The sequence below is a fragment of the Chrysochloris asiatica genome, unplaced genomic scaffold, assembly GCF_000296735.1.
Source record: "Chrysochloris asiatica unplaced genomic scaffold, ChrAsi1.0 scaffold00008, whole genome shotgun sequence".
NCBI classification, from domain to species: domain Eukaryota; kingdom Metazoa; phylum Chordata; class Mammalia; order Afrosoricida; family Chrysochloridae; genus Chrysochloris; species Chrysochloris asiatica.
Window position 1 is genome coordinate 19932386 of NW_006408526.1, and position 11712 is coordinate 19944097.

Consider the following 11712-nt stretch of genomic DNA (forward strand, 5'->3'; position numbering starts at 1 on the left):
TTGGCCCAGGATCGGGCAGTGTTTTGTTCTGTTGTTCATAGGGTTGCTATGAGTCGGTACTGACTCAGTGGCACCTAACAACAACTAGAGGTGAAAAATCATTTTGTTCTTTTGTAATCCCTTTTCCTCTTGGTGCAGAAATGAGACTGATACCCTTAGAGGAGAAGCTGGGAAAAGTAGTTTCTCTTTAGACTCCCCAACAAAACAGATTACAGGTGCTAGCTACCTGTTGCCCCACACCTCTTCAATTGCCATATTCTCTATCAACACGTCTTTCTTTCTAAAGAATTCCACAGAGAATATATTCAATGACTGTAGTAATAATTGCCTCTTAATGGGATGGGATGGGTAAATCATAGCAAACTGCTAGCTCTTTTGTTTAGATAAAATTTTTAGGTGCATGTTACAGATAATATTTAAATGAAAACAAAAAGGAAAATATGAAAAAGGGGAGCTATTGTTAGAAGAGATGCAGGAATTTAATAAAATGCAAAAGCTGTATCGTAAACTGTATTATCAAGATCATTGATAATAAAATTCTGAAGATTTTGTGTACTATATAGTCGATCCCGACTCATAACGACCCTGTGTAGGGTTTCCGGGACGGCAAATCCTTAACGAAACAGAAAGCTTCATCTTTCTCCCATGGAACAGCTAGTAGATTTGAACTACTGACCTTGCAGTTAGCAGCCCAACTTGTGACCCACTACACCACCAGGTATCCTAGAAGTAGATAATGGGTAACAAGCCGTAAAGGCGATTTTATAGGTTTGTAGTGGGTATTGTTAAGGACAGGGAATTTAAGTAGAGATACTTTGAGGAAAAGTATTAAGACTTTTCACAGGTAGCATTTGCAAAGCACTTTGATGTATTTAGAAAGTAAAGAATTTTTTTAAAAGTTAACCCCCTGTAAACTATTTTTAGACTATCATACAGTTCTAAAACAAGGACATAAAAAGTTCAGCCTTTCAATGCTTATGTTTATTTTATCTTAATGTTAAGTACTATGGTAGATGTCTTTAAATTTTGTGATAAAAACATCATGATCATTTAAATGTTTATTATAAGTTGTACTTAGCCTTGATTATTGATAAACCTTTTTTCCTTTGAAATTACAAGTTTCCTGGGAGCAGGGTCTGGACCTTATTTCATCGTTGTATATCTGATGTCTAGCATACTGCCGGATTCATAATAGAGAGGTCACCAACTGTTTCTAGAATGTATAATTGTTAGAAAGGGAGATTTAGGAATTATCTGCAAGTCTACATTTCATGATTGTCATTGTTCCCTGCCACCAGTTTCCATGGATAATCTGGATAAAGGCCTCAGTTTCCTTATCTGGAAAATGAGGACATTAACAGCACCTACTTCATAGGGCCGCTGTATGGAGCTAACAGATAAATATATGTGAAGCTCCTAGAACAGTGTCTGGTGGAAAATTCATTCATTAAATGGTTGTGGGGAGTATTATAACTCAGTAACATCAACTTATATATCCAGTACCTGCTATGACACCTAGGCACACTCAGCAAAGATGATTTTTGGCCATCAAGGTTTAGGCAGTTACAGTCCTGATGTGGCACTGTAGGATAAACATTGGACTGCTAACTGCAAGGTTGGCAGTTCAAACTCACCAACTGCTCCTCAGAAACTCTATCTGTACTTGGTCACTATGAGTTGGAACTGACTCAATGGCACTTAACAGCAACAAAAACATAGATGAAAAATAGTTCCTGAGTGGCACAAAGGGTCAAGCAATTGAAAGTTTTGACAGTTCAAACCTATTCAGAGATACTTGGAACGTAAGGCCTGTGGTCTTCTAAAAGGTCACAACCTTGAAAACCCAATAGAACAGTTCTACTCTACACCCGTAAGACCAGCATGAGTGAAATGGACTCCCCAACATCGAACAACAGCAATGAGGTTGAGAATCCAAGGTTTATTCAATATCTGAGATGTGTTTCAGGCTGCTCAGAGTCGAGCTGGAGTCATCTATGTTGGGCCCCAAAGCACTGGGTTTTTTACTATTTCATACTGTTTCTCTAGAATATCAAATCATGGAAGTAAAGTAAACTGGATGTTCAACATATTTCCAGATATATATGGCAAGAGTGGAGTGAGAAAATAAATGTCTTTAATATTTGCACAAGTATCAGAATATTCTCAAACTAATATAGCTCTCCTCCCCGCTACCCCCAGAAGTAGAGGGTTCCTATGAAATCTTTCGTAAGCCGAAATGGCGTAAAGCAAAGAAGCAGTTAACATTAATTTGCTTGGGGAAAATGTTTGCATGTCCCCAGACCCAAAAATCAGCCTACCAAATCATACCAAATAACATGTTGTTAAGTGCCCTCAAGTTGGTCCTGACTCATAGCAACCCCGTGTAGGATTTCCAAGGAGCAGCTAGTAGGTTTGAACTGCTGACTTTACAGTGCCACACCAGAAATCCAAATCTTAAATAATAGTCACATATGGTATTTGAAATCTTTGACTGCTTAATGAATGCTGCGTGTAGCTGGGGCGGGGAGCGGGGAGCTTGGCTGTGTTCCTGTCACTGTGCAGGGTGTGTACTGCCTGTTTTAAGGAGGATTGGCTGCTGGACAAACGCTCCTGGTAGCTTTGTTTTGTGCCTTTTTTCCTAGAAGTGTAAATAGCCTTTCGGCATACCTTGTTGTATTGCACTTCATAAATACTGTGTTTGGGTTTTGTTTTGTTTTTTTCACACATTGAAGGTTTGTGGCAACCCTACGTTGAACAAATCTATTGGCAACATTGTGCATCATTCTCACACTATTACAAATTTTTTCATGATGTTATTTCAAACTTGTAAACTACTTTACAGTCTGAACATAACTTATGTGTGTACCAGGGAACCCAAAATGTCATGTGATTTGCTTTATTGCGATAATTATTTTTTTGTGGTGGTCTGGCCTCGAACCTTCATTCACTATCTCTTCAATAGGTATAAGATACCTTATACACAGGGCAGGGGCCTTGGTGATGCAAGTCATCAGTGTGGTTGGCTGCTAATTGGAAGGGGTAAGAGGCTGGAGTCCCACCCAGCGGCATGTCAGAAGGAAGGTGTGGAGATAGGCTTCTGAGAAATCAGCCACTGAAAACCGTATGGAGCACAGTTCTACTCGGACACACCTGGCGTGGCCATGAGTCAGAGTTGACTTCAGACTCCATGGCAACTAGTTTTCTGTACCGAGTGGTTTTATATAGCCAGAGGCCTTCTTAAGGAGGAAGAGGAAGCAGGACAGTTAGCAAACAGCCACAGAGAGCTATTGCTTTATCTTCTTGGGTGAGAAAGCAAGCAGGAGCTCCTGGTGGCCCTCTCTTTGTGTTTCTATGACGCACTTCTTACTCTCTGTCACTACCTTTATTGTATTCTGTCCCATTTTACTGACAATTGTTTCCATTACTAGATTTAAAGTTTTTTTAAGACTAGCATTGTCTTTGTTGACTTTATAAGGAACACCAGGAATATAATAACCACAGTGCCCCTAAGGGCTCACCACCATTCTGATAAATTTGTTCAAATTAGCCTGTCCCATTTTCTATCTAGTAGTCAGAACTTAATGCATAATGGAGTATTGTATTTCCAGGGCTGCTTCTTATTCCAAAAATAGGAACTGTTGGTGGAAGGGGATTTTTCTCAATCAGCAGTCAATATTTCCTATTGGTAAATTTGTCTGCTTGCTCCAAATTTTTCAATGGTCTCTCATTGCTTACCAGTTAAAACCTGAACTTTTAAGTATTGTAACCTGTCCAAGGCCCTGACCGCTTTTCAACCCATCCCTGTCTCTGTTTTTGTCCTCTGTGATGCAGCAGACAAATGGAAACATCTGTCTTTCCTCAGAGTACCATGAACTCAAATGTTTTTCTTATTTACTACTAAATATAAAATTCTACCCAGAGTTCAGAACCCATACTAAACACTGTCTCCCCTGGCTAGAAGAAAACTTTTTCCTCAGATATGACAGGGGGTAGCAGTGATTATAAGATATCATTCATTTTAAGATGAATATTGATTTTCATGTGGGGAAAATAGATATTTTAAATTTGTAATATATGGTATATTTCTTTTGTATTTAAAATTCCTTTTTTTAAAAAAAAAACCAACTTTATTGTGAATTGAGTTAAGATTTATATAAAAGATCATCGTTTTACATTCAACAAATCATGCACTTTGTTTCATCTCAATGACTGCAATCCCTTCCGTGTAACAACAGTTACTCTGCTACCTCCAGTGGTTTCTGTTTCCATTCCATCTGCCTTCCCATCCTGCTCAATTTTATTCTTAGGAAAATATTGTCCATTTGTTTTTGAACAATTCTGTGGTAAGCATACCTAACTAGTGGTATTCTCTCCGTATATACCTATCTACTACTTGACTGATCTAGTGTAGCATTGTGGGGGTTAATGCTCTGGAATGCCAAGTCAGTTTGAACTGCAAGGTTGGCAGTTCAATCTCACCAGCTGCTCCTTGGAAACCCTACATAGGGTCGCTATGAGTCAGAACCGACTCAATGGCACTTAACTACAACAACAACTTGATGGATAATTGGGTTACGAGGATGAGATCCTTTCCAGACCTAAAGGCTGGTCAAGGGCCATAGTCTCAGTTTCTTCCAGTCTCTTTTGGACAAGTAAACCCCATTTAAAAAAAAATAATTTTGAATTTTTTCTACGTCAAATTTCTTGTTTTAAAGTCTTCACAAAGTAGTTTTCCTATATAGTCTTTTAAGTCTTTGTTTTAAATAAACTAATTTTTTAGAGCAGTTTTTAGATTTACTTATGTGAGCAAGTTTTTGTGTGAACATAAATGTTGGACTGATTTGGATGAATAGCTACAAGCACAACTATTGGATCATGTGGTAAGCACCATGCTTGATAACATGAAAAATAGGAAGACTCTCAACTTTCTGGACTGACGGTGTCTGCAACAATATACTCAAATGTAACAGTTGTGAGGATAGTGCAGGACTAGGCAGTGTTGCCTTGGGTTGTACATGGGGTTGCCATGATTCGGAGCAACAACATCATAAACTTGTGTTGAGCTTTGTAAGGAACTGTTGGACTGTCTTCCAAAGCGACTCTTCCATTTTGCATTCCCACCAGCAATGAATGAGAGTTCTATTGCTCCACGTCTCCGTCAGCATTTGTTGTTGTCAGTGTTTGTATTTTAGTCATTCTGATAGGTTTGTGATGTTAGCTTATTGTTGTTTTGGTGTATATTTCTCTAGTGATATATGATATTGAGCATCTTTTCATGTGATTATTTGTCATCTGCCTATCTTCTTTGGTGAGGTCTGAGGTGTGTGTTCAGATCTTCTGCCCATTTTAAAAATTGGGGTATTTTGTTGAGTTTTAAAATTTCTTTTTATACTTTGGAGGCAAATCCTTTGTCAGATAAGTTTTCTAACAAATATTTCTTCCTGGTTTGTGTCCTGTCTTTTCACTTTTTAAAGACTTTGTTGTTATTTGGTGCCATCGAGTCGGGGTTGACTCATAGCGATTCTCTCTATGCACAGCAGAACGAAACGTTGCCTGGCCCTGAACCAGGCTCACAGTCGTTGCTGTGCTTGAGCCCACTGCTGCTGCCACTGGACCAGTCCATCTCGTTGGATGTATCTCCTCTCCTTCACTGACCCTCCACTTTCCCAAGCATGATGTCCTTCTACAAGGACTGGTCCCTCTAATATAGAGGCAAAGTCTGCCCATCCTGGCTTCTAAGGAACATTCTGGCTGCACTTTTTCCAACACAGATTGGTTTGTCTTTTGGCAGTCCATGGTACTTTTAATATTCTCCTCCAACATCATATCGCAAATACATTAATTTTTCTTTGGTCTTCTTTATTAAATTTCCAACTTTCACATGCATAAGAGGTTATAGAAAATGCCATAGCTTGAGTCAGGTGCACCTTAGTCCTTACATCTTTGCCTTTACAAACTTAAATCTTTATCTTCAATCTTCAGTAAGTATTTAAGCTCTCTTTGCTTTCGGCAATCACAGTTCTATCATTTGCATATTTCAGGTTGTTAATGAGTCTTTCTCCAACTCTGATGCCACATTTTCTCTACTGCTGTTCATATGGTTTTCAGTGACTGGATATTTGGAAGTAGTCTATCTCTCCTTCTTCCTATTCTGTCTTAGTCTGGGAGCTGTTCTGAAACCTGTCCACCATGGGTGACCCTGCTGGTATTTCAAATTCCGGTGGCATAGCTTTCAGAATTACAGCAAGACACAAGATACCACAGTACAGCAAGCTGACAGAGGAGTGGTGATTTTTAAGTCTGCTTGGTTTTAATTATCCAGAAATTGATTAGTCAAGAACTCAGTTCTTGTCTCCACTGTTGTGTCTTTTAATGATTTTCATTCCTTGTCGGTAATTTCACAAGAAAGAGCAGTGGTTCTGGTGGGGAGATTAGTAGATGATAGATGCTAAAAGCTAAACCGAAACATTAGCATGCCAGGTTTTTATTTTATGTAGTTGATTGAGTTCAATATATCTTTTCAAATGAATGGGAATTTATTAGGTAAATAACTTTCCTACTGGTGTGGTGCTGGAGGCTCAACTCTGGACTATGATCCACAAGGTGAGTTGTTGAAACCCGCCAGCTGCTCCTCAGAAAACCCTATACAGAGCAGCTATGAGTCGGAACTGACTGGACAGCACTTAACAAACAAAACAATTTGGTAAGAAAATATAAAAATGTCCTAAACAGCTGCCTTGCCTTGTGGACAGTGTCTACCTCATACTAAACATGCCTTCCTCCCTTTTCATACAGGTCACGGCTGGGCTGCCAAATCTGTTTGACAAAGTCTATGGAAAATATGACTGTTCGCGTACCTGATGCAGTAGCCGATGCCAGACAACCCATTGATATGAGCAAGAAATCCTAAGAGAATAAATAGGAATATTTTCATGAAAAATTACCTATTTTTATAATTTTTATTTCTTAATGTAATTAAATGGGAATATGGATAGATTTATTATAACTAGCTTTGCTATTTCAATGCCCCTTGTATAACTACTGGGTTTTTGTAGTTCTGATAGTATATAATCTGTATTTTGGTTAAATTATAAAATGCCAACCAAATATCAAAAAAAAGTTAAGAACGGCCAAGAAACTTAACAAAAAGGTTTCAAAAAAAACCTGGGGCCAATTAACCTGAAAAGGAAAATTAAAAAATACATATTATCGATCCTGTTTGATCTGGATTAAGGCAGAGATCTCAAATGACTTATCTAAGACCATACATCTAATTAGAAGACTTGATACTAGAACCTTCATCTTGTTATTACACATTACATGTTAAGATACACTAGAGAAAGTATGGCTACCTTATTTACAAAATACGGGGGGAGGAATCATTTAATTGCTCAGTGAACTTCTTAATTTCAAAGACAGTTATTAACTATATAAAGAAATGCTTACATTTTTTGATTCATTAAACGGTATAGAAGCTATACACTGTAAATAAAGTTTGGTCTCTGTTCTGACCATCTGGAGGAATAAACGAAAGATCCTGTGTCTTCATTCTTTTCTGTTGTAAGAAGAATGGTCTTTGTAATCTTTTAAAAATAATGCTGACTCATAAATCTCTGCCTGCAGCAGAATGGAAATGTTCTTATGAATTAGGTTTTCTTGGGTCTGAGCCAGAGGAAATGAACTAGCTGCTACATTGCAGGGCCCCAGGGGGCGCCATTCTCCTAAATAACATGGAATTGTACAGCACTTTCCAGAAATTTGGGGATGGCTTTGAGTGCCATGGATTACCACTTACTTTATAGAAAACATTTGTTTTCTTATTAATTCATAGAAGATAAGAAAGGGTGTGTACAGTGTGCTTTTTGAAGTATAGTAAAATGTGAAGAGCAGAACAGATTAGTAAAAACCATGTTAGTTCAAGACAACTGAGTTAGCTTCAAGTACATAATAATATTTGATCCATTTTACAAATTTCAGTCAAGTACTGTACCTCATATAAGACATTGTGAAATAGGAAATACAGAGATAAACATGACAAGGAATGAATGACCTCATGGAAGAGCTATCAGGCAATATCCCTTTTATTAGGAAAAGATATAGAATGTGCACAAATAATTTACTTGAGCTAAACCGACCAATTTGCTAAATAAAGACATATTTTTAAATTCTTTTGTTTTGTTGTTGAGAAATAATATGCAGCAGAACATAAACCCAATCAGCAATTTCTACATGTACAAATAAAAGTACTTCAAAACTGATCAGTAAGTAAAATATGCTTAGGAAGAACCTGAGGCTTCTAATGCTCATTTGGGGAATGCAGTGGTTCCATATGATAAGCACTGGACTGCGAACCACAGGTGCACGGTTCGACTCCACCAGCCATTCTGAGGGAGAAAAACGAAGCTTTCGGCTCCCTTGGTGATTTAAAGACTCAGAAACCCTATACAGGTCCATATGAGTGGGAATCAACTCCATGGCACTTGACAACAACAAAAATGTTCATTTAGCATTAGTACTATTGAGTGCCCTCTTTGTGAAGAGTGCTGAACTCTTAAACCTCTTCAAAGCAATTTATTCTTTTAAATAACTTCAGTATCCTTTTTGTATTCTTGCATGGGCTACCTAAACTCTTATTTCCAGAAATACTTTATTGATGACATTCAGCTTAAATCCTGATATGTACTCTGAATCGTTTTAGATTTCAAATGAGGAAAGTTCAATTTTTAGTGTTTAATTATATTATTTAAATAAAACATACTAAACTTAATAAATGGAGGATTTAATTATAATTGATTTATATACAGGTTATTTTTTTTTTGTCTGAAAAAAGTCATTCCAGTTTAAATGTATGTACATTCGAGGAAACTGTTATTGTCGTTAAGTGTTGTTAAGTGCTGTCGTGTCTGTTCCGACTCATGGCAACCCTCTACAGAGTTTCCTGAAAGAGGTTGGGGAGTTTGAACCGCCTACCCTGTAGTTCAAATTTACCTTGCAGTCCAGTGCTTGATTCCACAGGGCCACACCAGGAAACTAAACCTTATTGGTTAGTTAGTTAGCTAGCTGATAAAAAAAACAACAGTCTCTTATCAGTTCAGACCACTTCTGTGGGTTAGGAAGTTGCAGGGGACATGTCAGGAATAGCTGGTCTCTACTCCACAATGTCTGGGTCACAAGCTCCCACTCAAAGACTAAGTACTGGAATTTCTCAAGGCTCACACCTGGCCATGGATGCTTGTGTCATTTGGGAGTCCTGCAGGAGCCACACATGAGCTTTACATGTATCCTGGGTATTCTTACAACATGGTGACTGGATTCTCATGACAAGCATCCTGAGAGAGAAGACACCAGGCAGTTGCACTCTTTTCATCACCAAGTCTTATAAATCAGAAGCATTGCTTCTCCTCATTTTCATTAACAACATGGCTGGAAGTCTTGGCACACCATTTGTAGGGAGCCAGGGAGTGGGGTCAGAATTTGCAAACAAGTTTTAAAGTCACCACAGTAACCATTTCTTTCAGAATTACTTGAAACCTGTTGCCTTTGAATCAGTTTTGATTCATAGCAACCCTATAGAGCAAAATAGAACTGCCCCATAATGCTTCCAAGGCTACAGTTTTTACGGAGACTGCCGCATCTTTCTCCAGCAGAGGGCATGGTGGTATTTGAACCACCAGCCTGATGCGTAACCATTGACTCACCAGTGTTCCTTCCAGGATAACTTATGGATCCTTTTATTTCCTATGGAAATCGGCTTTTTAACAGTGCTTTACATTATTGAGAGGGGCCAACTTTATTTATTTATTAATTTTTTAATTCCAGAAGTTCTCATGTCTCCTTTATTATGATGACTTGTTTGTTTTATTCTTTAACTTGCAACATTTTTCTTCTTGACAGTTGATTTAAATGAAAAGGAAAAATGGTAGGCTCCCTTTCAATACTATGTAATTTTAGTTTATATTTCTTAGTCATTTTGCCATCAAGAAAGGCATCTTTTGGTATAGTACTCTGTTGGTTACATGTTGAAATTTAGGATTATATTTTACATGTTAAAACTTACTATTATATTTGGTTTTCACAGATAAAACTGTTTAATTGCATGATTCAGAACTATTCAATTTATTTTTTAAGTGAATCATTCAAATAATTTCCTTTTGCCTAACTTTGTGACAGTATTATCTCAAAAGACAGCTTTCATATTTTTTCTTACTAGCTATTTAATGGTTGTTCTGCATTTATTACAACAATTACATTTCACTTGAAAATTGCTAAGAGAAACTGAAACTCACTATATGTTTTCCCATCTTTTTCTTCTTTTTGACATCTCTTTGCAATTGCTTTTCTTTTCCTTAGCTACCTGAAATTTCATGGTAAATTGTATTTTGGATTGGAATTTGTTAGATGGATTTTTAAGTTGTAAGTAATTATTAGAGAAGTATTTAAGAATAGGAATAGAATCTTGGTTAGGCAACAACCAGATCCTTTTAATGTGTCAACACATCACATTATATCAAGTTATTTTTATCAAATTTTCTCTGTTTATAAATTTCTAGAAACTGAAAAATTAGAAAACCAGCTGGCAGATGGAAATCATGATCACTAGCAGGCACACAAGGAGCTCTGGTAGCATAGCGGTTACGAATCGGGCTGCCAACCTTAAGGCCAGCAGTTCGAAACTACCAGCTGCTCTGCGGGAGAAAGATGAGGCGTTCTACTCCCGTAAAGATTTACAGCCTTGGAAACCCTGTGCAGGGTCGCTATGGGTCGGAAACGACTCGACGGCACTTAACAACAACAACAAGCAGGCACACAAATAAATTTGGCTATCACAGAATAGAAAGATGATTCGAACTTACTAGAAGTACCATAAGAGAGGAATTGACTGGAAGGATCTTTACGGCAAGGAGCATCATTTCTGTAAGAACTCTTATTAGATGTCTTAGTCTTTTTTCCTTTTCTACTCCCATTTGCTTATCTTAGGATCTATGGTATATTATTTGTCCTTTAATTTTTTCACATTGTTTTTCAGAGAAGTTTCAGGTTTACAGAAAAGTTATACCCTTTACCCACTAATACTTCTTCTCCTATTATTAACATCTTGCATTAGTGTGGAACATTTGGTAACAGTTGATGAACCACTATTGGTACATATTTATTAACTAAAATATACCATTTAATTTACATTGTGTTCACTCTGTGTGTTCTACTGCCTAATGGCTTTTCCAAATGCTTAATGTCATTGTAGTATGGTACAGAATAACTGCCCTAAAAATGCCCCTGTCCTACTTATTCATTTTGCCCCTTTTTCCCTGTACCTCCACCAACGTTTTGTCTCTATAGTTTTGTATTTTCCAGGATGTAGTATTGCTGCAATCATAAGGTAACTTAGCCTTTTCAGCCTAACAACTTACACTGGCATTTAATTCTTAGACTTAATTTGAATGTTATAAAATTAAGCCGAGCCATTATGCCTTTCTGGCTTCCTCCCTTGTGTGCTAACCATTTCTGAAACTAAGACTCAGATTGATTTATTCCAGTAATCATAATCATTGCCTCATCTGCCCCAATTACTTTGCCTCAAATTGCCCATTTTAGCATTCACTAATGTCCTTGTGTGGCACTGTAGGTTAATCCTCTGGACTGCAAAGTTAGTTTGAACCGCAAGGTTGGTGGTTCAAGCTCACCAGCTGCTCCTCTAAAACCCCATCTGGGGTC

At 37.6% G+C, this 11712-nt stretch overlaps 1 protein-coding gene across 1 annotated transcript in view; it reads left to right on the forward strand.

The window, feature by feature from the left end:
- The window catches only part of FDX1 (ferredoxin 1), a 43303-nt gene extending 36179 nt beyond the window's left edge, over window positions 1-7124 (forward strand). Inside the window, exon 4 of the mRNA XM_006833809.1 lies at window positions 6796-7124. Coding sequence (XP_006833872.1) covers window positions 6796-6910 — 115 coding nt within the window. The 3' untranslated portion in view covers window positions 6911-7124. The remainder of the gene's footprint in view (window positions 1-6795) is intronic.
- The last annotated feature ends 4588 nt before the right edge of the window (window positions 7125-11712 follow it).